Genomic DNA, 21,748 nt, shown 5'->3' with positions numbered 1-21,748 from the left:
CACATTTCCTCATTAGGGCTTTTTAAATGTGACAGTTTTCTTCTATTTTGTGTTTTCTATCATTGCGATTGGGATATGTTTGGGTATTGTTTATGTATTAGAATTCTAACATTTACAGACAGGCACCAAACACAAAGCAGGCTACAGTCAAGACTGATGGGAATATCAGAGGTTTTTTAGGTAGATGACCAAAAACAGCACATTTTGTAAAAGTTAACATTTTGGCCTGATGGTGGCGATAAAGGAAGAGTAGTGACTTTAAACAATAACAACTCATTCTGAAGGGGAAACATTACATTACATGTTAGACGCTTTTATCCAAAGCAACTTACATACTCAATACTGTGGGCAATCCCCACGACATACAGACTGCAGTGGGACTCCAACTCTGATTCGAAGATCAGCGCATTAACCCACTGCGCCACACACCTCCCTGTTAAATTGAATGGCATCCAAAACCATAGCAAAGTTATTAGGGTTCTTCCTCTTGGGAAGTCCATGCACAATTACACAGAAATGAATCGAATGGTTTTTGAAATATTTGAGTTTAAACCAAAGTAGTCAATGTACTGATAAACCACTTCTGCAGAAAGTATATGGTGACATGCCAAATAAATCCTTCAAATCACACAGTACACATCGTTCCCTGCCAGTTGTCAGGTGAAGAGGATTCTTCTTATAACACAACTGTTGTTGTTGACCTTTAAGTTTGACCTTTGCTTTGATTGCAGGCATCCTGTCGGTTAGTGAGAAGGCTACCTGTCTGGATACTAAGTTTAACTCAGGTCTTGCACACTGCTTTCATGTTGAATTTTGAGGTCACTCCTCTCGGTCTTCACCACTCCCATCTCTCTCTCTTGCTCTCTCTTGTTGCTTTCCTGCTCGAGCAATAGAGCAAAGAAAGTAAACCTGTTTGGCTGGCTGCAACCAGGAAACCATTCAAAGGGTGCACCAAGAACAGAAAGAGCGAGAACGAAAAAGAGAGAGGGGGGGGGGGGGGGGGGGTGACAGAAGAAAGGAAGAGAGACAAAGAAGAAGCAGCAAAGTTTCAGCCAATGACAGAGGACATGTTTTCCACTGTGTTGTGAGTAGATGTGTCTGTTCGGTTGACCCTGACATTGTGGGAGTGCTCTGCTTCTGAGATGTGAGCATGAATATTGGTAAGTGTGCTATAGAGTGGGTGAGGAAGGCTGAAAGTGAGAGGGTGAGAGAGTCAGGATGGTAGTTGTTGGTTGAACGGTTGAGTATCAGTGTCACTCCCTTCCTTTGTAGTCACTTCACTTCTTTATGTTGTCTTTTGTTGAACTGTTCTGAAAAACCTTTAAAAAGCAGCCTCTAAATAACAGGACTTGTATTTTCTTGTGTTTTTCTGAAGATCTGACACAGGACAAAGAGTCTAAAAATGGGCTATTTCTGGAGGAAATGCTAAGATTGAAGTGCATTTTTAGAGATGCTGTAATTGTGCGGGCTAGCCATCGTTGGGTCATGTAATGCTATTGGATTATCTTATGGATCAAAGATGGATGCTGTTTGAAGAGGCTAAGATGTCTGCTTATCCAAAGAAGCTGGGACCTCACACAAATCACCGTAAGGACATTAAATACCAGCAGAGACACTCAAACACTTGAGTCTGGATGATAACTGCTCCTATTTTTGCACTTAAACACATTCAATAGAGAACAGGAAGACAATTATTATTTATCATCACGCCTCCTTACAGACAGACTGACATTTAAGGTTGATTCACATCACTTCACAACAGAGGAAAGATGGCGGCAGCAGGTTCTGGAGCTTCCCTGAGCCCCAAATCTAGCTCCCAGACTCCTACCAGTGGAGACAGGCGGCTGCTGGACAAGACCCTAAAAAGACTTCATAAACTGGGCGAACTGTGCACTAACCCCCGGCTGGGCCTGAGGAACAGTCCACCATACCTGCCAGAGCTGGTCTCTGAGACAAGAACACTGCTGACTCAGGTCTGGGAGCCAAACAGAAGCTCCAAGGGGCAGGGGGGCCAGGCACCCCGAGGGGACGAGGCCAAATACCTGAGGGTCCACATCCGAAACCTGCTGGATAAGACGGAGCGGGCGCTGCTGCTGTTCAAAGAGGGACGGGACAAGATGTTCGAGGACACGTCCAGCTGCAGGTAAGAGGGCCGACATCTACACACAAGAGAGAAAGTGTTATTTTACCTGAAATGAAATACATAAAAAAAAAGGGTTTTATGAATCCTTTTATTCAAATGCTTAATTTATTCATTCATTACTTTGTCCTTTGTTCTCTGTCTTTTTTAATATAGATTGAAATAAGTCAATCAATCAATCACTTTATGAGAGGCAGTCACATGTGTTATCCTGTTGGTGTACAGATCAAAGAAAAAGTTGCTTGATAGAACAATAATCAGCTAGTTTTTTGACAATTAATTAATAATTTCAGTCATTTATTTTATAGAAAATGGCAACAGGTGGGGCTTCTAGTTTCTTAAATGCTATAATTGGCTTTTCTTTCTGTGTTCTGTTTAATTGTCAATTGAATATCTTTGATTTTTGGTCTCTTGGTCAAAAGAAACAAGACACCTAAAAACATAATCTAGGGCTCCCAGGACTTGTGATGACCAGTTTTGATTTATTTCTGGACACTTCATTATTTATTTATTTTTATTTGAAAAGGGACAATGCACGTTATAAGACATTGCTTTAAATGCGCTAGAGTTAACCAAGAGGCCGTATACTAGATGATAACTTTATGAATCTAACAAAATATCTCCATATTCAAATAAACATATATTGATATCGAAAGATATATCGAAACTTGAATATCATTTGTATTATTTTTGTATCTCAAGGTTCAGTCAGGCAAATTCAAATGGCAACAAATTGGACGCCACATTATGTAGTACAAAATACATTTTGGATAAAACCAGCGATCATAGCATTCATATATGATTTAAAAATATTAAACACAAGCAGTGTCCCTGCAAATCAAGGAATGTATTGCTCTCTCTCCATTATCCAGAGTAACAAGGAAACTTTTCTTTTGAATTAAAACATTTCACTGAGCACGGCCAATTACCATTCGAGGTAACCCGCCATTTAATGACGGCCTCGTGTAGTGGTCGCCATTTCCCCCCCCCCCCCCTAATTTAATCATGTTCTCAAACTGAAAAAAAATCATCTTTTTTTAGATGTATTCCTCTCTAACCAGATCTTGATGTGAGATTTAACACAAATAAACTGACTCTGGGGTCAGAAATAGTTCGTACATCCATCAAATCCTTATCGGGGATCATGGGACCAGGGCTTTGGCTCTTTGTGCTCGTGGTCTTTAAAAAGTATGAAAATCCATAAATAGTCTTCTGTATTTGCTCGACTAAAGGACTCATAAATGAATACTTGACGGCTACGATAGAGGCTATGACTCGTCCTTATATACTAAATCAAACAAACTCGTATGGCCGCTTTACACCATCGCTACAATATATAGTTCAATAAAATAACTCCCCCGTTCCCACATGTACAATATAGACTTTGTGGTGTGCCAAAAGAGAAAAGAAATACCACTTTCAGTACATTTGCGGTTTGGCCAAAGTGGATATTTTGGAACAGCTTAAAAAGAGTGACTTCTTTATTTAAGGTTTGTGTTGCATCTGCTGCTCCTGTTGAGACTACTAATAACGGCAGCAGAAAAAGAGCCAAACCTGAATCTTTGTGATGCTAATGTACGGAAACTTGGCAATAGCAACATCAGTTTGTGAGCAGTTTGGGAGAAAGGCAGCCGGGCCTTAACACACTTTTCTGTTTGTTTCCATTCAGTAACACATCTATCCTCTGCTACTGTCACTGCTAAATATAGGACTTCTCTTTTCTACTTTTTACTCAGATAAAGACATGCTGAGCTATCCATCTATCTATCTTTATTTATATTGCGTCATTGTGCACTCACAAGACAGCAGATGGCTTATTACCACAGCAAGGTCTGCATGAGCAGTCATGTGACAAATTCACATTGTGTTATGTGTAGTGTGGCTTTTGAATTACGGCAAATTGAGTCAATATATTCTTTTATCTTTTTTTAAAGCAACCCACTTTTCGTCAGGCAGTATGTTAAGGTTAGAACAGAACTGAGATCAGCCCGATGGAGGAGGCCACAGAAACAGACAGTTGAAGGGTTGAGTGGCTGGTGGATTATTGTGCGTGATACACTGATGGTTTTGACATCATCTGACTGGAATTTATGAAACACATGCAAATATGCAAATTCTGTTCAACATATTCAAAAACAACACAAATATTTATCAGTATATTAATGAATAAACCAGTTTTTTAACTATGAATGATACAATGTGTATACTTACACAAATACACATTGATTAAACCGGCTATGCCCCTTAATATTTGGGTACTTTTTACACAAACAAATATTTCATTAGGATTGAATATCTTGCTCATCGTGGTTAGGGTGTGGTTTTTAATATGTCATTTCCATTGTTAGAATATAATCACTGATTACAATTCTGGATATATATTAGGTTGCAGGATTTGTTTTGAATTACAAAATGTGAGCATGAATTTGAGGGTCACTCAGACACAGCTTTGTGTTCTTGGTCTTGAAGTTTTGAATACATTTGTCTCATCATGTGCAAGTCTGAAAATAGATAAATAGGCCATAACCGATGTGTGAATGTTTTACACAACTATTTTTATTTAGCTTGAGATTCTTCTGTAAAGACTTCCATCGGCTGCAGAGAGCTCGACGTAAACGCGCCTCAAAGATCTTTGAAAGTTATTCTCTCTTTCTGTATAAGATTTGAAAGATCGGAAGCTTCAAACGCATTTAACATTGAGCTTCGCAGGTGATCAAGCGATATTTCAAATATTAAAATAGAGAAACGATTACAGCACAGAAAACCAACCCATCCGAGAATCAAGCTATAGAGCGTCGCCATTGCTTTCCCAACATATTTTACTCTTTAATCTAAAAATAACACGTGCACTGGAGTGTTTGCAGTACATTTAGCGACCATCTTTTTTTCATGACATTTATACCAGACTGACCGAGAGACGTGACTAATAACACATTTCCTCCCGCGCTTCTCCGCTTCTCCTCAACACCTTATACGTTTCTCTCATCGAGTTGAAACGTTTTTAACCACCATCCTCTTAAGAGAATGCCCATTTTTTAATTACTGGCTGCCTGGACACATCTGCAGAAAATATTTCCAAAGAAACATTCAAAAATAATTACGAAAGTGCAGATGAAAATGAGAAGTTGGGGTCAAATTCAATGGATGGGATTTACTTGCATTGTAATATACTGAATTCAGGTATTAGAATATATTTCCTATATTGTACAATTTTAATTGCATTTTCATTCGAAAAGTAAAATAAATATAGTGGAGTCTGTTAATCCTCTCCTGAAACACGCATTCGGGTCTTACGTAAAACATGTTCGGAAAAAGATCTTTCAAGATACTTCAAAGACAACTGATATATTTTTAACTCTTTATGTTTTATATAATAAAAAAAGTGTTAAAGATGGAAGTAAGCTGTTGTTACAGTGCATACAATGTCAATTAAATGTAGCATTTACATAGTTTGATTCAGTTTTTTATGAGAGACTGCACCAAGCGACATATTTGTTGACAGATGTGTGTTTAAAAAAAAAGAAACTGTCGACAAATATTTAGTAAATTAACCTCAAAGTGTCTCGAAAGAGTGTACAGTACATTCTTATACAGAAGTGACACTTTGGCCACTGGAACATTCTGTGGTATTTACAGACAAGCAAGCTGCAGAGCATCCTGTTTGCTAGCTGGACTACCTGGTGTGCGTTTATCTGCGGAAAGTATCAGCAGTGTTTGATTTAACTCAAAAGAAGCAGTACAGTATCCAGTGTTTAACAATTAGATCTGTGTCCCCCTGAAAAACGCTGTTGTTAGAATTTATTTTATGTTATTTCTTTACATGTATACACCATTTATATATAGCCAGTGTTTACCTCAGTTGCCATAGCAAAACAAGCCTGCCTGGCCTGACACCTTTAACTTTACACACCTACACTGGAGACAAATGCACAGAAACTAACCTTTAAGGCAGTGACACTTTATTAAAAAGTTTCTGCAGATATGTCCTTATTCTGAATCTTAATCCTAGTGCCTTTGACACTTTTAGATGCAAGAATACTCAAAGAAAGTGTGTGAGTTAAGGGTTATAAGTTTGAGGAGACGTAGTTACTGTATTGCCTCACAAGATGGTTTTACATGTTTGTATAAGAGAGCATAAGAAAAAGGAAATGTGATGTCCAAGCAAAGCCTATTTCTATATCTGACTACACAACTGAAAGTCTGTTTGGTTTTTCTTTCTCAGGAGGAACTTGACCAAACTGTCCTTGCTGTTCAGTCACATGCTCTGGGAGCTGAGGGCCATGTTTCCAGGGGGCAGTTATCAGGGTGACACCTACAGTTTGACTAAGCCAGAGGCAAAGGAGTTTTGGATGCGCTCATTCGGAAACAAGTGAGTTTTGGGAATGTTCCTAACAAGATAACTTTTACTGTATTTTCATTTTGTTTTTATTTGTTGCTACAAGTTAACAATGTGTTCTGACAGGTGTTTTGTGCAGTGGAATAGCTTCAAAGAGCAGCTGCAGAGTGTGCATGCGTTTGAGGAAGGGATGGAGTCCATGGCTCTGAAATCAACTATAGATCTCACCTGTAATGATTACATCTCTGTGTTTGAGTTCGACATCTTCACCAGACTGTTTCAGGTAAGGTGAATTTTCCAAAAGTCGTAAACTGATAGATTAAAGAGGCCCTATTATCTTGTTGGGGTTTACCCTTTCCTGCAATGTGTTATATAGGTTTTAGTGCATGTAAATGGTGTGCGAAGGCTAACATTCCTCTGAGTTTCCTCTCCCACACACTCTGCCCCCCCTGTTGACCAATCACAACAGAGCCGGCCAGCCAACCAATCACAGTGTGACAGAGTGTGAAAAACATGTCACAGTAGAGGCACAAAATACACATATGAACCTGAAATTATAATAATATTCCCTCTTTAAAAGGAATAGTTAGAGATTTTGCTTAATACGCTCAGTAGGTTTCTTTCAAAGAGTGAGATAAGAAGATGGATACCTTTCGTATATTTATACTTTGAAGCTATAGCTGGTTAGCTTAGCTTAGCATAAAGAATGGAAGGAGGGGGAAACTACTCTGTCCAAAGGGATATCGACAATCGATTGGTATCCTCTCATCTAGAGCAACTCTTACCAAGACAGCGATAAAGCATATTTTACCAAAGTGTTTAGAACTTCTTTAAACATGAATCATAATGAACATCCTACGTCTGCTCTCATTTTTAGCCGTGGAGGTCACTCATAAGGAACTGGAACCAGCTAGCAGTGACTCACCCCGGCTACATGGCCTTCCTCACCTATGACCAGGTTATAGCTCGTCTGGAACACTACCTGCACAGACCTGGGAGGTGAGGACCAGTACAGCAACACACTCTGACTGATGCACTTCCTACAGGACCTATATTATATCACACATATCTCAAAACTCTAAATACTACTGAGGATTCATCTCAGTTTTTAGCAATAAGGTCCAAAGCTACATTGAACCAAAGCACTCTATATTTAAGTCTTTGGAAAGAATGTTTATTCATTATTTGTTGAATGTATGTATTTTATTTTCTTCTTCAGTTTTTACCAGATGTTTTTCAGCATAACCAACTAAAACTGTCCAGCTTTCTGTCTATCAGTCAAGCATGTTGTTAAGTATAGCTCCATGACAATACGCGTGTCCAAAACTGCTTTAAAGGGGACACATAGGATTGTTTATTGTTGCTTATTTCACAGTTTATGGGTCAGTAGGCAGTTCCGATACCATGCACAGCACTTAAAAAGTGATTTTTAAAAAATATGTAATTGATTGCACGGGCTGTCCCGAATACCATTTTTCGGGCTCCGGATATTCGGTACTAATCAGCAGCAAATATTCGAATATTCGGTGCGGAGAGATTTGTATTTTTTTTTTATAAAAACATTTTTCAAAAAAATATTTTTTTAAAAAACATTTTTTTTTAAAAAGGTTTCATAACACGCTCCGAATCCGAGACACCTGACAACACGCTGTTAAGCAGAAGCGCAGAAAGAGCATACTATTACGATTTATATGTATTTATTGTCTCAGTACTCGCAAACATTAAAACTAAATGTGTCCTCTGTAGGGTAACTGTAGGGTCTGCTGTATTGTTGAGGATGTTGATGGCTGGGATGCGTTGCACAAGTTATTATTAGGCTGAGCTACTCAACTTTATGCCATTGCCTTAGCCCCAGATGTTCCCACATTACTCCTATTATTTTCACTATTCGGATAAAATAAAATAAACTAATATAAAAAAACAATTCGGTTGCTTGCTTGCAACTATTTTCCAAGCAAAGTAAGTGCACGTTTTTATCATGTGTAACGTTACTGTTTAAACGGCGGATAAAGTAGCTTCATCATGGCAACTTGACAACAGCTAAACTAAGCTAGGCTACTACTTACAGCATCCAGGTGACTTTTCAGAGTTGTTGTGCCACCGTGGTAGGCCAGTTTCTTATCGCATATTTTGCACATATTCTTCTTACCGTCGTCCAATTTAAAATGGTCCCACACAGCTGAAGTCTTCGGCATTTTGTGGGTGAAGCGAGGTGAAGCGTGCCGTTTGCGTTCGTGACTGTGAGTGAACGCTATGTCAGGAGCACAGGCTGAGATTGTATGTCCGCATTTTAACGGTGCAATTCAAAAGTATAAATATAGTATAATAATATGGCAATTCGTCGTTATTAATAGCATACATTTAGAATAATTTTTTTTTTAATAAAAAAACGAATATCCGGATAATGAAATTGAAACCCGAATAGTTGGCCAGCGAACGAATAATCGAATAGTCGAATATTCGGGTACAGCCCTAGATTGCACAAATACAAAAAAAAAAGACCTACATTTAGACTGAAGCATCTACTTTATGCCAGAGACTTAAAATAATGTTTAAATGCTTATCTGGAAACTTTAATGTGTACATACTGTTTAAACACATTGGATTAACAGAATCTCTTTCCCTCCTAGCTATATCTTCCGCCTGAGCTGCACAAGAATGGGTCAGTGGGCTATTGGTCATGTGACCAGTGAAGGGGGCATCGTCCAGACCATCCCCCAGAATACACCTCTCTACCAGGCACTCATTCAGGGCTTCAAGGAAGGATGGTTAGAGAAAAAAACACACACAGCTCTCTGGTTTATTTTTGTCTCTGTTTGTCTCTTTTTTCTCCTTACTGCTGTGTGTTTGTGTGCCTGCAGCTACCTGTACCCAGATGGCCGAGATGTGAACCCCGACCTGACAAGCTTGTGTGAGCCGGCCCACAGGGGCAAAGTCAAAGTTTCAGAAGTAAGTGGAAGAACTTCATACCTCTTTACCCATTCATCAAACTGTCAACAACATCCCGAGGCTTTAACCGAGAAAAAACATAGATCGTATCCCGAGATGTTGTCTTAGTATTTTGTCTTGTATTTCATGTATACACATCTCAAACGGTACACTATCGCCCGACAGGAGCAGTATGAGATTTACTGTGACATCGGCAGCACCTTCCAGCTGTGTAAGATCTGCACAGAGAGGGATAAGGACACTCGTATCCAGCCGTGTGGACATCTCCTGTGCCAACCCTGCCTCACAGGCTGGCAGGTAGAAACCCCCCTCCACTTACTCATTCACTAGAGTCATTTACAGCCCTGAACACCTCTGCTGTTGCCAGGGGCCACATGCAATTGAACAATTGTGCTAAACTAGTTTGAAAAAATAGATATCATTTGATTGAAAGAAAACCACAGATTTAGTCAGCTGTACCACCTCAACAGTCAACACCTTATGTTGCAGTTATGCATGTGCACTGAAAAAACTGAAATGTTGAATTTAATTAAGGGTTTTATGTCAACAAATTTCACACAACTATATTAGGTTAGTTGAACAATAATATCAAGTGACAACTAACATTGAAAAATATGTGATATGACGACGTGTCGTTTAAACAGCCTCAAGTAAATGGTAGAATTCAATATTTAATATAAGTATTTAATAAGTAATTTCCAAATGGTTAGATGCAAGTGATATAAGTAGGCTATGTATGCTTTGTTTGTTTATTTATTATATTTTATATTTAGCATTTATCCTATGTTTATAGTTTATTTAGTAGTAGTGGGTGAATCTTAGGCTGGAGCCACACAAGGACGATGACGCAAACGGACCGAAATCGATATCAAAAAAGTCTTCCGTCCACACGCAATAGGCACCAGAAACGTGTCCGTTCACACGAGACTGCTCGAAAGCGCTGGAGACGCTGTAGTACATATGCCGGGCCTGTATGTGGCGCTGTACTCCTGCCACAAAAGCAGCGAAGAAGACTTCCGGTGCATGGTTGCCATGGTTGCCCTTCTGTTTATTCTCCGCTGTGGATGTTCTGGCTCTTTTTCTCCCTCCCCTAGGCAAGCGTTTGCTCCTGCTGTAAATCCCTCCGTTAGTCCACCAGCAGATGACAAACACCCACCTCCGCCTCTTCCAAGGAACGAGGGGACCGTGCGGCAGAGTTTCCGTTAGATTTTTTCCCGCCGGTCAACATGTCCGTTAAAGTTGAAATCTTCCGGACAAAATCAGAAGAGTGCCGGTCAGAGGTCTTCTTTGTTATTTATTTAGCTTTAAAACGAATTGATAACGACTTTATATAATAATATAATAATAAAAAATGGATCCTCTCTTTTCCTCCCCTCTTCTGAGAGCCCAGCAGCTGATCTCTGAGCAGGAGAGGTGGGGAGAGGCGGGGCTATTGCTTCAACGTTATCAGGCGTAAACACGGAGCCATTTTCCCCCCAAGAGCGTTTCCTTCGCAGATCTACCCACCTTGGGACCCGTTATCGTTTTCTGCGTTTCTATTTCGGCCTCGTGTGGCCGAACCGTCTATCTGATAGAGAACTGTAGCGGATATGACCGTTATCGTCCTCGTGTGGCTGCAGCCTAATACAGGGTTTTCAATCTGATACTTTGTTTTATATTGTGTCGTCCATAGATACTCTTTAGGATATATTTTTCTATTTCTATTATGCATTGTTTGTTTATATATGAAATATATAATGTATGCCATGTGCAATGTCTTATTTAGACATATATAACTATTCCAACCTAATCTAATGGATAAAAGGTTAAAGTTTAAGTAATGCAGTAATTCAGCTAAGTAGTATTAGCGGTATGATTGTCGACCAAGCCAACCTTATTATTACCAGTTCAATTGTATGAGAAAACAATATCAACTTTTATATAAGGAGTAGTGTTATACATTTGAAAACATACATTGGGAATCTACTGTATAACGGGGTAAACAAGTCCATCTGAAGGGGCAGTGAATGTAATTCAGACCAAAAAGGTTGTGAACCACTGGCCTACTGTAGCTAATTTAAAACCTGTGCTAACGTTGAGACGCCCTGAAGCGAGGCAGGTTATTAACGGAACTGTTGTCTGTGTTCAGTGGTGTGAAACAGTCGGGATGACAAAACAAGATTTTCACATCCTCTGTTGTATAAGATAACCCTCACAAATCAATACCATGACAAATTCCTCAGTATCTTTTCATAAAACATAATTTAATTGCTGAAACAATCATTTGTGCAAAACATTCCTCGATTCAAGAAAAAGTAATCAGAAATACCCTTGGATAGCCTAGCCCGTGTTTGTGTATCAATGGAGCTATTACACATAAGGACATAAGGATGTTCAAACGCTCCTTTATCCAACTTTAGCTTTTACATTGAAGTGACATTGCATCTGTCAGCTTTATTGACACAAGACAACATTTAAAAAAATATTCCATACAGCGTTGCTTGTGAATTAGGTCAAGATGCATCCACAAATGTGTCAACTCTCCAGTTCTGTCAGGCCACAGATAGAGACGTGGACTCCACACTAAAAGCCTCCTAAACCAATGCATTGCATAAGCAAACACTTTAATAAAGATAAAGAACAGACCTTGGTTTAACAGTGGAAAAGAAAAGAGCTGTGCAAATAAACCATTAGTATCAATATTGGATGCCATTCATATTTAAAATGAGAACTTTAAAATTATGAACAGGCACTTTTAGCCTGATCAACTTTATAGTAATGTCAGAGAAAGCTAAACAGAAAATCGTATGGTGCTGTTTCATTGAAATCAATTACATTTAACCATATTTGATGGCACACAAATCCAAAGATTTCTGTTAATTAAAACTCTAAATTCAAAAGTGCACTTTCCTTTAAAGACTTTCTACTGCCTCTATTAATCACAGAGTGACGTTGAACTCATCCAGTTATAATTAAAGATGTCCATGCTCTTCTATTATTAGTTTCAGTCTACCAGGCTGTACCCTCTCATCTGTTCTGGAGGTGTTTAAGTCTTTGCAAAAGTGCAGAACAGCATGTCCTGACATTTGGCAGAGGACTTCCTGTTTTAGCACCGGCTCACATCCTCCTCAAACTGTGTTGGTCACATTCACTTTGAGAAAGCGTGTGTGCACGAGGGTGAAGGGGAGAGAGAGAGAGACCGGCAGGCAAGACAAGAAAATTAGATATGCTTCAAGGATGTCAGACCACAATGGAAAAGTTGTAAGTGTAGTTTGTGGTCAACCAAACTTCCTTATTGACAGACAGTTTACAACACAATACATCACCTTCAAAGGCAGTCAAATTCTGAAGATACTAAGAGTTTGAGTGTTATTCTGCATACACTAAAAGGCATCTGCAACGCTTGCAGCTGAATATGAAAATATTCCCAAAGAGTACTAAAGTTTTTGGTACCACTTTACAATAAGACTACCCTTATAAAGGGTTTACGAATAGTTTGTAATTCATTTATAAATTAGGTTGTGAATACTTTATACATCATTAATAAACTTTTATAAGACATGAGATAAACCAACCCAGTCTCACATCTAAACGTGTAATAACTACGTTGGTCCACAACTTGGTACGTAGTATTTCTACAAAAACGCCTCTGAAATTGTAGGATCTCTACGTTTCTTTCACCATTAATTTCCAATGGCGTCTATGTCACGTGATCTTCAAATTTCTCCCTGCAGAAAAAAAAAACATGGCCGACCTTTGTTTTATTCTCGGTGGAAAATGCCTATTTTAAGGTTAGTTTGGCCATTAAAATGCGTTTTGATGTCATTTGATGCGAGAAATATGAGTTGTTATTTCAGATTATGTGTGCAGTGGATGTACATGATCTTTAGTTTGCTAGTTATTATGAAGATTACTTCAGGAAATTGTGTCCATACAACATTTTCATTGTTACCAAGGTGGTTGCTAGGGACGCTGCTATTGATATTATTTCTGTTATGTTGTGTAACTGTTTAATGGTGTTATCTTTATTGCTACCCCCTTCCCCGTCAATTTATAGTGTTGGTCCACAGCGCAAACATATTAGTTTAACAAAATCCGCATCTAAAATGGTGGCATAGATAGGCCTACGTTATTTTCCCCTGTGCAATTCTCCATTTACTCAACAATAACACATAATTATCCTTGTGTTTATTTATTTGTTTGACTAATAAACACAAGTTGGAGTCCGTCAGGACCGAGGGTCGGAGCAGCTCATTTGCTTTGGAGAATTTTACACCCGGAAGTAAGTATTCTCTCCGCTTCGCTTGACAACCCCCGTGATAGTCCTCAAGCTCTGTGATTTGGATGTTTGAGTGTGCGCCGAGGGTTACGCCAAGCCTCGAACAGCACTTTGAAATGGGATGGAACCACGGCAGACTGTCCAGAACTGGATTTGAACGGGTTCACCCTGTCGCCCCCGTCCCCAGAACTACACATGCTGGCTATTGTGTGTTTCGCAACATGTTCTATGGCACGTCTCTACTGGGAATTCTAGTTTTAAAAGACGTTTTCGTATTTCCCATCATAAGAAGTTGCCAGTATTAAACTGTGTACACCCCTTGAGGTTTAGGGGATAGGAAACACTCAAATTTAAAACATATAATTGATAAATGGGTGAAAATTGCTTGTGTCCATAATGGGCAGCATTAATATATACCCACATGACAGCTAAGGAAAGAAGAGCTTTATTTAACAGCTGGTCTTATGTCTGTGACCCCTCCTGTTGTTAATTGATAAGCCTGAAACATGCACTTGTCAAGGTTCACAGGCACATTTTGCAAATATGGCAGTAGCCATCGATCATCTTAAGATAAGATATACTTTATTGATCCCAAGTTGGAAACATTTGCGTTACATCAGCATGTGTAACAGTTGTAAATATGCAGTGGTGTTTATTTGTAAATCCTTTAGTATAATCACACAAATTCTGTGTTTTATATTTAATAATTCTGTGTTCTTTATTTATTGAATGTTCAATACCTGACAAGGTCGGAGATGAAAAACTTGGGTCGCAGGTTCCTCAACAGTGCATTACAAGACCTATCAATATGTGTGTACCTCCACCATTAAACTGTCATATTCTGCACATTTCTTATTCTATCTACATACATCTTATAAGAGTATAATAGTATAATATCAGTTAAAATAAGTGCTTCAACATAGTTAACATTGCTGGAGGTATGCACAAATATTGATAGATGTCTTGTAATGCACTGTTGAGGAACCTGCGACCCAAGTTTTTCATTCATTGCATAACTGCACCGAAGTTGTGCATATGATATGTCAATAAACCTTAGAAAATCTTGAAATCTTGAAAGGGATGTGCAAAATAGTCATTATATACAGTCTTTAATTAACTATTAGTAGAGAATAACGAGTAATGAATATACTTTATAGGGACCCTATTAATATCTAACAATAAAAATAATAAAATGCAATAATATGCTTTAACCACCAGGTGTCCCTTTCTATCAGCTGTGCACCTTTATGGTGTAAATACAGCCTATCTACCAATTGGATCAAATATAAAAGTCAGCCGAATTAGTGTTGATACTGCCAGGAGACGTATTGTGTGAAAAGAAATGTAAGATGTTGTTTAATTGCTGATATATTTATGATCCACGTCACATATTCAGTTTTGGCAGCAGTTCTTCCTGTTTGTAGAAGTCTTCTCTTCAGGGCTCTATAAATAGAGAACTACGGCAGATATGTAATATTTAATGAAGCCGAACCGTGTATTGCAATGCCGTTATGTGATGACTTTCAAAGAGAAAAGCCAGCACACTCGGAATAAAGTATTATTTTATTTTTAAAAAATGTTTTCGGATTTCACATCGCATAAACACTATTTCCCAACGTGCATTGCGGCTAAACCATCCAATTACAGAGCTGAAGATCTTGCCTACGTCTGTTTCCGGTATTTGTTTTATGACGATGTGATGTGAGATGTGAGACTGGAATTGCACAGGGGAAAATAACGTATCTATGCCACCATTTTAGATGCAACCACTTGGTAACAATGAAAACGTGGTATGGACATCATTTCCTGAAGTAATCTTCGTAATAACTAGCAAACTAAAGATAGATAAAAGACATCCACTGCACACATAATCTGAAATAACAACTCATATTTCTCTTATCAAATGACATCAAAACGCATTTTAAGGGGAGACATTTGAAGATCACGTGACATAGATGCCAGCCATTGGAAATTAATGGTGAAAAAAAACGTAGGGATCTTACCATTTCAGAGGCGTTTTTGTAGAAATACTACGTCCCAAGTTGTGGACCAACGTAGTTATTACACGTTTAGATGTGAGACTTGGTTGGATAAACTGGGCAACTGTGACCGGTTGCTTGCCAAATAGTGAGCCCACTGCTGTACTGCTAAGTCTTATATTGGCTACCTAGCTTACTTTGTCTCCTTCATCGGCCAGCATCCTTGGTATCTGTTGTTCACTGAGTTGATTCTCGCCAAGTAGTCAATATAAGGCTTAGTCATCTTGCCAAATAGTGAGCCTGTGTTGACGTATGAAAACTATGTTAGAACTGGTTTATAAATGGTTCTTAATAAAGTGTTTACAACCTAATTCATAACCTAATTATAAACCCTTTATGAATCCTTTATAAAGGTAGTCTTATTGTAAAGTGGTACCAAGTTAGGCTCTACATTCATTTAGTGTTTCCAATACTCTGCCCCATGACCTGACTATCTAGCAGAAGTCAGCTGGCCAGACCTGCCCGTACTGTCGCTGCGACATCAGAGGAACTGAGTCCATCCTTGTGGAGCCCTTCCTACCAGGCAGCGGTCAATGGGGGGAGGAGGGTGAGGAGGACCAGGAGGAGGAGGAGGACCATGAGGACATTGAACTGGTGCGAAAGGAAATGGCTGCCCAGAAGAACGTGAGTGAAGGCACTTTGGTGCTCATGCTTTTAGGGTTTCCTGTCGTGTTTTATATAGGTTTGTGTGCATGTTAATGGTCTGCAAAGGCTAACATCCCCAAGTTCCCTCCAGAGGGAGTTTCTCTCCCACACTTGATAGGCTGAGGGGCGAGACATCTCTAAGCGGTTGACCAATCACAACAGAGCTGGCCAGCTAACCAATCAGAGCAGACTGATCTCTGGTTTAAGACAGAGGGTGAAAAGAGGTGCTGCAGTACAGGCAGTATGAGAGAAATAAAGAAAGCGAAAGTGATTTAGCAGCATTTTTTCTTAAAATTGAGGTTCCACAATTGCAACATACATCTTCATTCCCACTTTAAAATCTCTTGTTACTTTAAAGTAATGCTCTCCACGGAAATATAAAACGATTAACTCACTCACCGACTGCCAACTTTTTCTCTCAACAGTTCTCAAGTTCGGATTATCAAGTTCCCCGGTCCCACCTCAGCGTTCCACCTCTGCCCCCTAAAAACTTCACCACCCCACGCTCTCCATCTCCCTCCAGCCGACCACGGACCTCAGAAACCCTCCCAAAACACTCCCATTCAAGTTCAGTAAGTTCCCTCAAACACTCGAGCTATTTGCATATTGTTGCTGTTGCTGTTTCACGGTTTTATGATGGGAAGTGTTAAATGCCTCCCTTCCTCTGAGACAAACTCTGATGAATGTTAATTAATGCATAGTATTGAAAACCACTCGCCAACAGAGGTGGAAGTAACTCTGCTTACTGCAAATAATACGTTTTTGTGTACTCCCTTTCCTGTAGTGTGTTATATAGCTTTGTGTGCATGTAAATGGTCTACAAAGGATAAAATCCCAAAGTTCCCTCCAGAGGGAAGTGTCTCTCCCACACACTTGGGACTCCTGAAACTTGGACTCCCTTGCTTACTTCAAAAACATAGTTACATCACCATGTAACGCTCTTTTATTGACTAGAGCTCCAACACATTGTATGCGATAGGCTAAGGGGCGGGACATCTCTAAGCGGTTGCAACAAAGCCGACCAGCTAACCAATCAGAGCAGACTGGGCACTGGTTTCAGACAGAGGGTGAAAAGAGGTGCTGCAGCACAGACAGTATGAGAAAAATAAATACCTTTTTGAACATTAAAGCATGGAGACATGTCACAGGAGAGGCACAACATACACATATGAACCTGAAAGTTAGAATAATATGTCCTCTAAGTCTGTAATTTGAATTGCATTAAAGATTTTATAATAAATGTATTCTTGATACCCAGTAGTAGCTGAAGGCCGCGTTATCTTTGTGTGTTTCCTCTCTTCAGCTGGATGAAAGTGGCAATGGAGCACGTAGAAGACACAATCAAGAGAAAAAGAAGAACAGGTGACACAAAAAGTTGAAGTTTAATAAAAGGAAGGGCATGTGGTTGTTGTTAAATGTATACAAGAAGCCTTCAGGAGACTCATTTTGGCATGCAGTCAAAACTGTACAGGGTGACTTGTGATACTGAGATAGTGATCTTTAGATGTAGCTTTATCTGGAGCTGTTAGAATCACTGTCAAGGATTCGCGGAAAAAGGTAGGACCCAAATGCAGACTACAAAAAGGTAAAGGTTATAAACAAAAGCGAGCTTTATTTAAAAGCTGAAAAACCAAAACATGGCATGATTCAAAAACATAGATAGTACAAGGTAGCAGGAATACACAAAACTGACCGTGACCAACATGGAGGAAGACCGGAGAGACAAACAAGAAGCGTGACGTGAAGGGAGGACAAACAAACAATGAACCGACGACAGAAACAGCCGGGCAGGGGAGGCAGAAACACAAGGGCAACAGGTGAACACAATTAGACAATCAGACACACCAGGGAAACTAATGACAGGGAGGAAAACACAGGGAGAAGGACCAGACAAGAAACAAGGAGGAAAACATGAAATAATAAATAATAAACCCAACATACAAAACTAAAAACGTGACAAAACATAAGAATCGTGACAGGAGCTTCTGGGAAAATCTCGTCCAATTATCTATGAGGGAATCAGCATTGCAAAGTTTGCAGATGCAATGATTTTTTGCATTTGAGATTTTGGTTGTCATGCCTTTGTTTAAGTAATAATTTGCATTGTGTTTATTTTTATATATTTCTGATTAGTATTGTTCTGTTTTAAGCAGTGCTGAATATCTCACATAAGCAAAGTCTGCATCTTCCTCTCAGAGGGCTGTCGACAGTAAGTTATGGCATTTTATAAACTACAAACTATGAGATTATTCTCCACTTGAAACATTATGTGTCTCAAAAACTATAAAATGTCATGATAGGTCTATGGTTCCCTTTCACAGACCAATACATAAATGTCAAGTCTTCCCTGTTGCACACAATTATTTAATTGTTCATGGATGTGTCTCATTCTATTTCATGCAAATTAAATGAGTATTTCCTTCACTCGCAAAAGTCTGTCCACAATGTATTTTGCTTATAAGTAAATCTTGCTGGCGTGAATCGTATAATCCTTGCTAACATCTTGTATTTCTTACCCCAAATAAATCCTATTCATAGACCCTTTCATAGCAGACACTCAGCAAGTTATTGCAGAACACATAAATGACAGTTCCAGCTATTATTGCAATGCAGCAATTAGTAATGCTCTGAGTGACACCTTTGTTTGAAAGGCTAGCTAGAAGTTAATATATATCATTATTTTAAAATGAAAATGTATTTAAGAGTTGAGTCAGACATTTTAGTACAATCTCTTTTTGTGTGTAGGTGCAGCAGCGTGGCTCGGACCCTCCAGCCCAGTCAAACAGAAACAAAGACGCAAAGAGAGGGAGGAACGGAGAGCGGGGCTCAGAGAAGACAAATGTGACCTGGAAGAGATGACGAGAAGAATGTCGTCCTGACAGAAGAGCACCTTTGCAAGATAAAGACTCTAAATCAAAGCGAGAAATACCTGAAAATCAGCCCTCAGTGAAAGTAGAAATAGTTTCTGGTGTGATGTTTAGCTGTAATGAGTGGGTGGGACTGACAGGAAGATTTCTCACTGAGGCCTCCTACTGTTCAATAATTACACTGCCATTATCTCAGCAGTAGGTTCAGCACTTATTCTTTATAATTAAAGCATTTTATGAGCCCCCCCTTAAATAATGGAAATTATTGAAATGCTTGACATTATAACCCTAACCCTTATGAAAAAGGAAGGGGGCTATCACATAACTGGGGAGAGAAATGTGCTACCTCACTGTTTAACCGATACCATGAATATGTTCCTTATATCAGCTTTTAAACCCTCTACTGCAGTGGTTCTCAACTGGTCAGGCTTCGGTACCCACTTTTTCCTTTGTCAATAAATCGCGACCCGAAATTTTGAACCACTCAAATCTATTCAACAAAAAATCATGCTGTAATATATACGCTTTTCAGCATTCATTATTAATTAAAGTGAAGTACAGTGCATATATCCCTTCACAGAACAAAATAATGTTTTTAAATAAGGTTTAATGAGATGATGGAATCAAAGCTGAACTATATAACATATAGTAGGGGAGAGCGGGGCTGGTTGGCACACTTTTCACTCTCTGTCATATTTCTCAGTCATGCTTTATGTTAAAATAGTCTAGCCAGTACCAACTGAAAGATTAAGATCTCAGCTATAAAAAGAGATACATTTTATGTTCATAAATGATTCCTAAAATTATTGTATTCATGAATAAAGTCATGTTGTGCACCTGTGCCAACCAGCCCCAGCACGGGGTTGGTTGGCACATGCAATGGGGTTGGTTGGCACACACTTAAAATGCTATAGTTACAAAGAATTAAGTGACAAAAAAAACTAATTTGAGTATTTAATTCATACAAGAACCAGAAAACATAAACATTCAACACAATGTTTGCCCATTTTTAACCAAATAACAGTTTGTATAGTGTGTGTGATGTGAAGTCTATGTGTGAGTGTGTGTGGGTGTGTGTATGTGTATGAGCGGCACTGAAGCCAAACTTCCCCAGGCCGGTTATTCCCATAGACCTCTAAACAAACGAGACCATATTAATTTGAACCAAATAACAGTTTTTATAATGTGAGTATGTGTATGAATGTGGATGTGCGTGTTTGTATGTGTGTGAGTGTTGGCGTCTGTGTGTGTGTGTGTGTGTGTGTGTGTGTGTGTGTGTGTGTGTGTGTGTGTGTGGGCGTGTGTATGTGTATGAGCGGCACTGAAGCCAAACTTCCCCAGGCCGGTTATTCCCATAGACCTCTAAACAAACGAGACCATATTAATTAGAACCAAATAACAGTTTGTATAATGTGAGTATGTGTATGAATGTGGATGTGCGTGTTTGTATGTGTGTGAGTGTTGGCGTCTGTGTGTGTGTGTGTGGGCGTGTGTGTGTGTGTGTGTGTGTGTGTGTGTGTGTGTCTGTGTCTGTGTGTGTGGTGTTAGAAGTGACAGAATTAATGCAGTATGATTTAAGATTATACAAATTAGTGTTTCAATGCCTGTATCTCAATCAGAGTCACATGAATCACAATTCTGGCAGATAAAGTTTGGTTGACCTGCAGTGCATAACTCGTGTGCCCACTTCTTACAAAATTGGCACTGAAGCCACACTTCCCTAGGCCGGCTATTCCCATAGGACTCTAAACACACCAAACAGTAGTCATCATCCTCAGACTCCGACTCAGATGATCTAATTTTCTTACTCTTTTTAGGAGCAGGAGCTTTGGATGGAGCTTTTGGTTGTGGTTTCTTGCTCTTTTTGAAAAGCCTCTTCTTTTTTGTTCCGGCCTTTTGCTCTTCGAGTTGTCTTTTGACTGGTGTGTCAGTCAGGATGGCGGTCTTCCTCTTCCTCCTGACGGCACCACCAACTTTCCTAGGTCCAGCTTTAGGGAAAGGCCGCAGGTCTTCTGGGGTGCAGAGACCTCTCCCAGTGCCTGCAGAAAAACCACTTGGTCCAGGCACAGCATCATCAGTATCTGGGTGAAGCTGTTGCACAGCATCATCAGTATCTGGGTGAAGCTGTTGCACAGCATCATCAGTATCTGGGTGAAGCTGTTGCACAGCATTGTCAGTATCTGGGTGAAGCTGTTGCACAGCATTGTCAGTATCTGGGTGAAGCTGTTGCACAGCATCATCAGTATCTGGGTGAAGCTGTTGCACAGCATTGTCAGTATCTGGGTGAAGCTGTTGCACAGCATTGTCAGTATCTGGGTGAAGCTGTTGCACAGCATTGTCAGTATCTGGGTGAAGCTGTTGCACAGCATTGTCAGTATCTGGGTGAAGCTGTTGCACAGCATTGTCAGTATCTGGGTGAAGCTGTTGCACAGCATTGTCAGTGTCAGGGTGCAGCTCATCAGGGGCAGCAACAAGATTCGCAGTTGGGACTGGGTTTGCCCGGTCTGTAACAAA

General features: G+C 39.6%; 1 protein-coding gene across 7 annotated transcripts; it reads left to right on the top strand.

The window, feature by feature from the left end:
- The first annotated feature begins 1,000 nt into the window (after nucleotides 1-1,000).
- On the top strand, nucleotides 1,001-20,025 carry cblc (Cbl proto-oncogene C, E3 ubiquitin protein ligase). Of its 7 annotated transcripts, XM_079693383.1 has the most exons (13): nucleotides 1,001-1,160; nucleotides 1,376-2,143; nucleotides 6,363-6,509; nucleotides 6,603-6,759; nucleotides 7,354-7,475; nucleotides 9,107-9,244; nucleotides 9,338-9,425; nucleotides 9,591-9,722; nucleotides 16,161-16,346; nucleotides 16,793-16,939; nucleotides 17,671-17,729; nucleotides 18,521-18,576; nucleotides 19,113-20,025. In XM_079693383.1, the coding sequence occupies exons 2-12, from the start codon at nucleotides 1,770-1,772 to the stop codon at nucleotides 18,537-18,539; spliced, it is 1,569 nt and encodes a 522-aa protein (XP_079549509.1). In that variant the 5' UTR covers nucleotides 1,001-1,160; nucleotides 1,376-1,769; the 3' UTR covers nucleotides 18,540-18,576; nucleotides 19,113-20,025. The 7 variants fall into 7 exon arrangements, 6 of the variants coding, with proteins under 6 accessions (XP_079549509.1, XP_079549508.1, XP_079549504.1 ...); XR_013810239.1 differs by lacking the exon at nucleotides 18,521-18,576 and having other exon boundaries at nucleotides 16,793-16,934; nucleotides 19,113-19,197; XM_079693382.1 differs by lacking the exon at nucleotides 18,521-18,576 and having other exon boundaries at nucleotides 16,164-16,346.
- Nucleotides 20,026-21,748: the final 1,723 nt, after the last annotated feature.

The sequence above is a fragment of the Notothenia rossii genome (genome assembly GCF_949606895.1).
Source record: "Notothenia rossii genome assembly, chromosome: 7".
NCBI lineage: Eukaryota > Metazoa > Chordata > Actinopteri > Perciformes > Nototheniidae > Notothenia > Notothenia rossii.
This window is presented reverse-complemented; position numbering and strand designations above follow the sequence as displayed.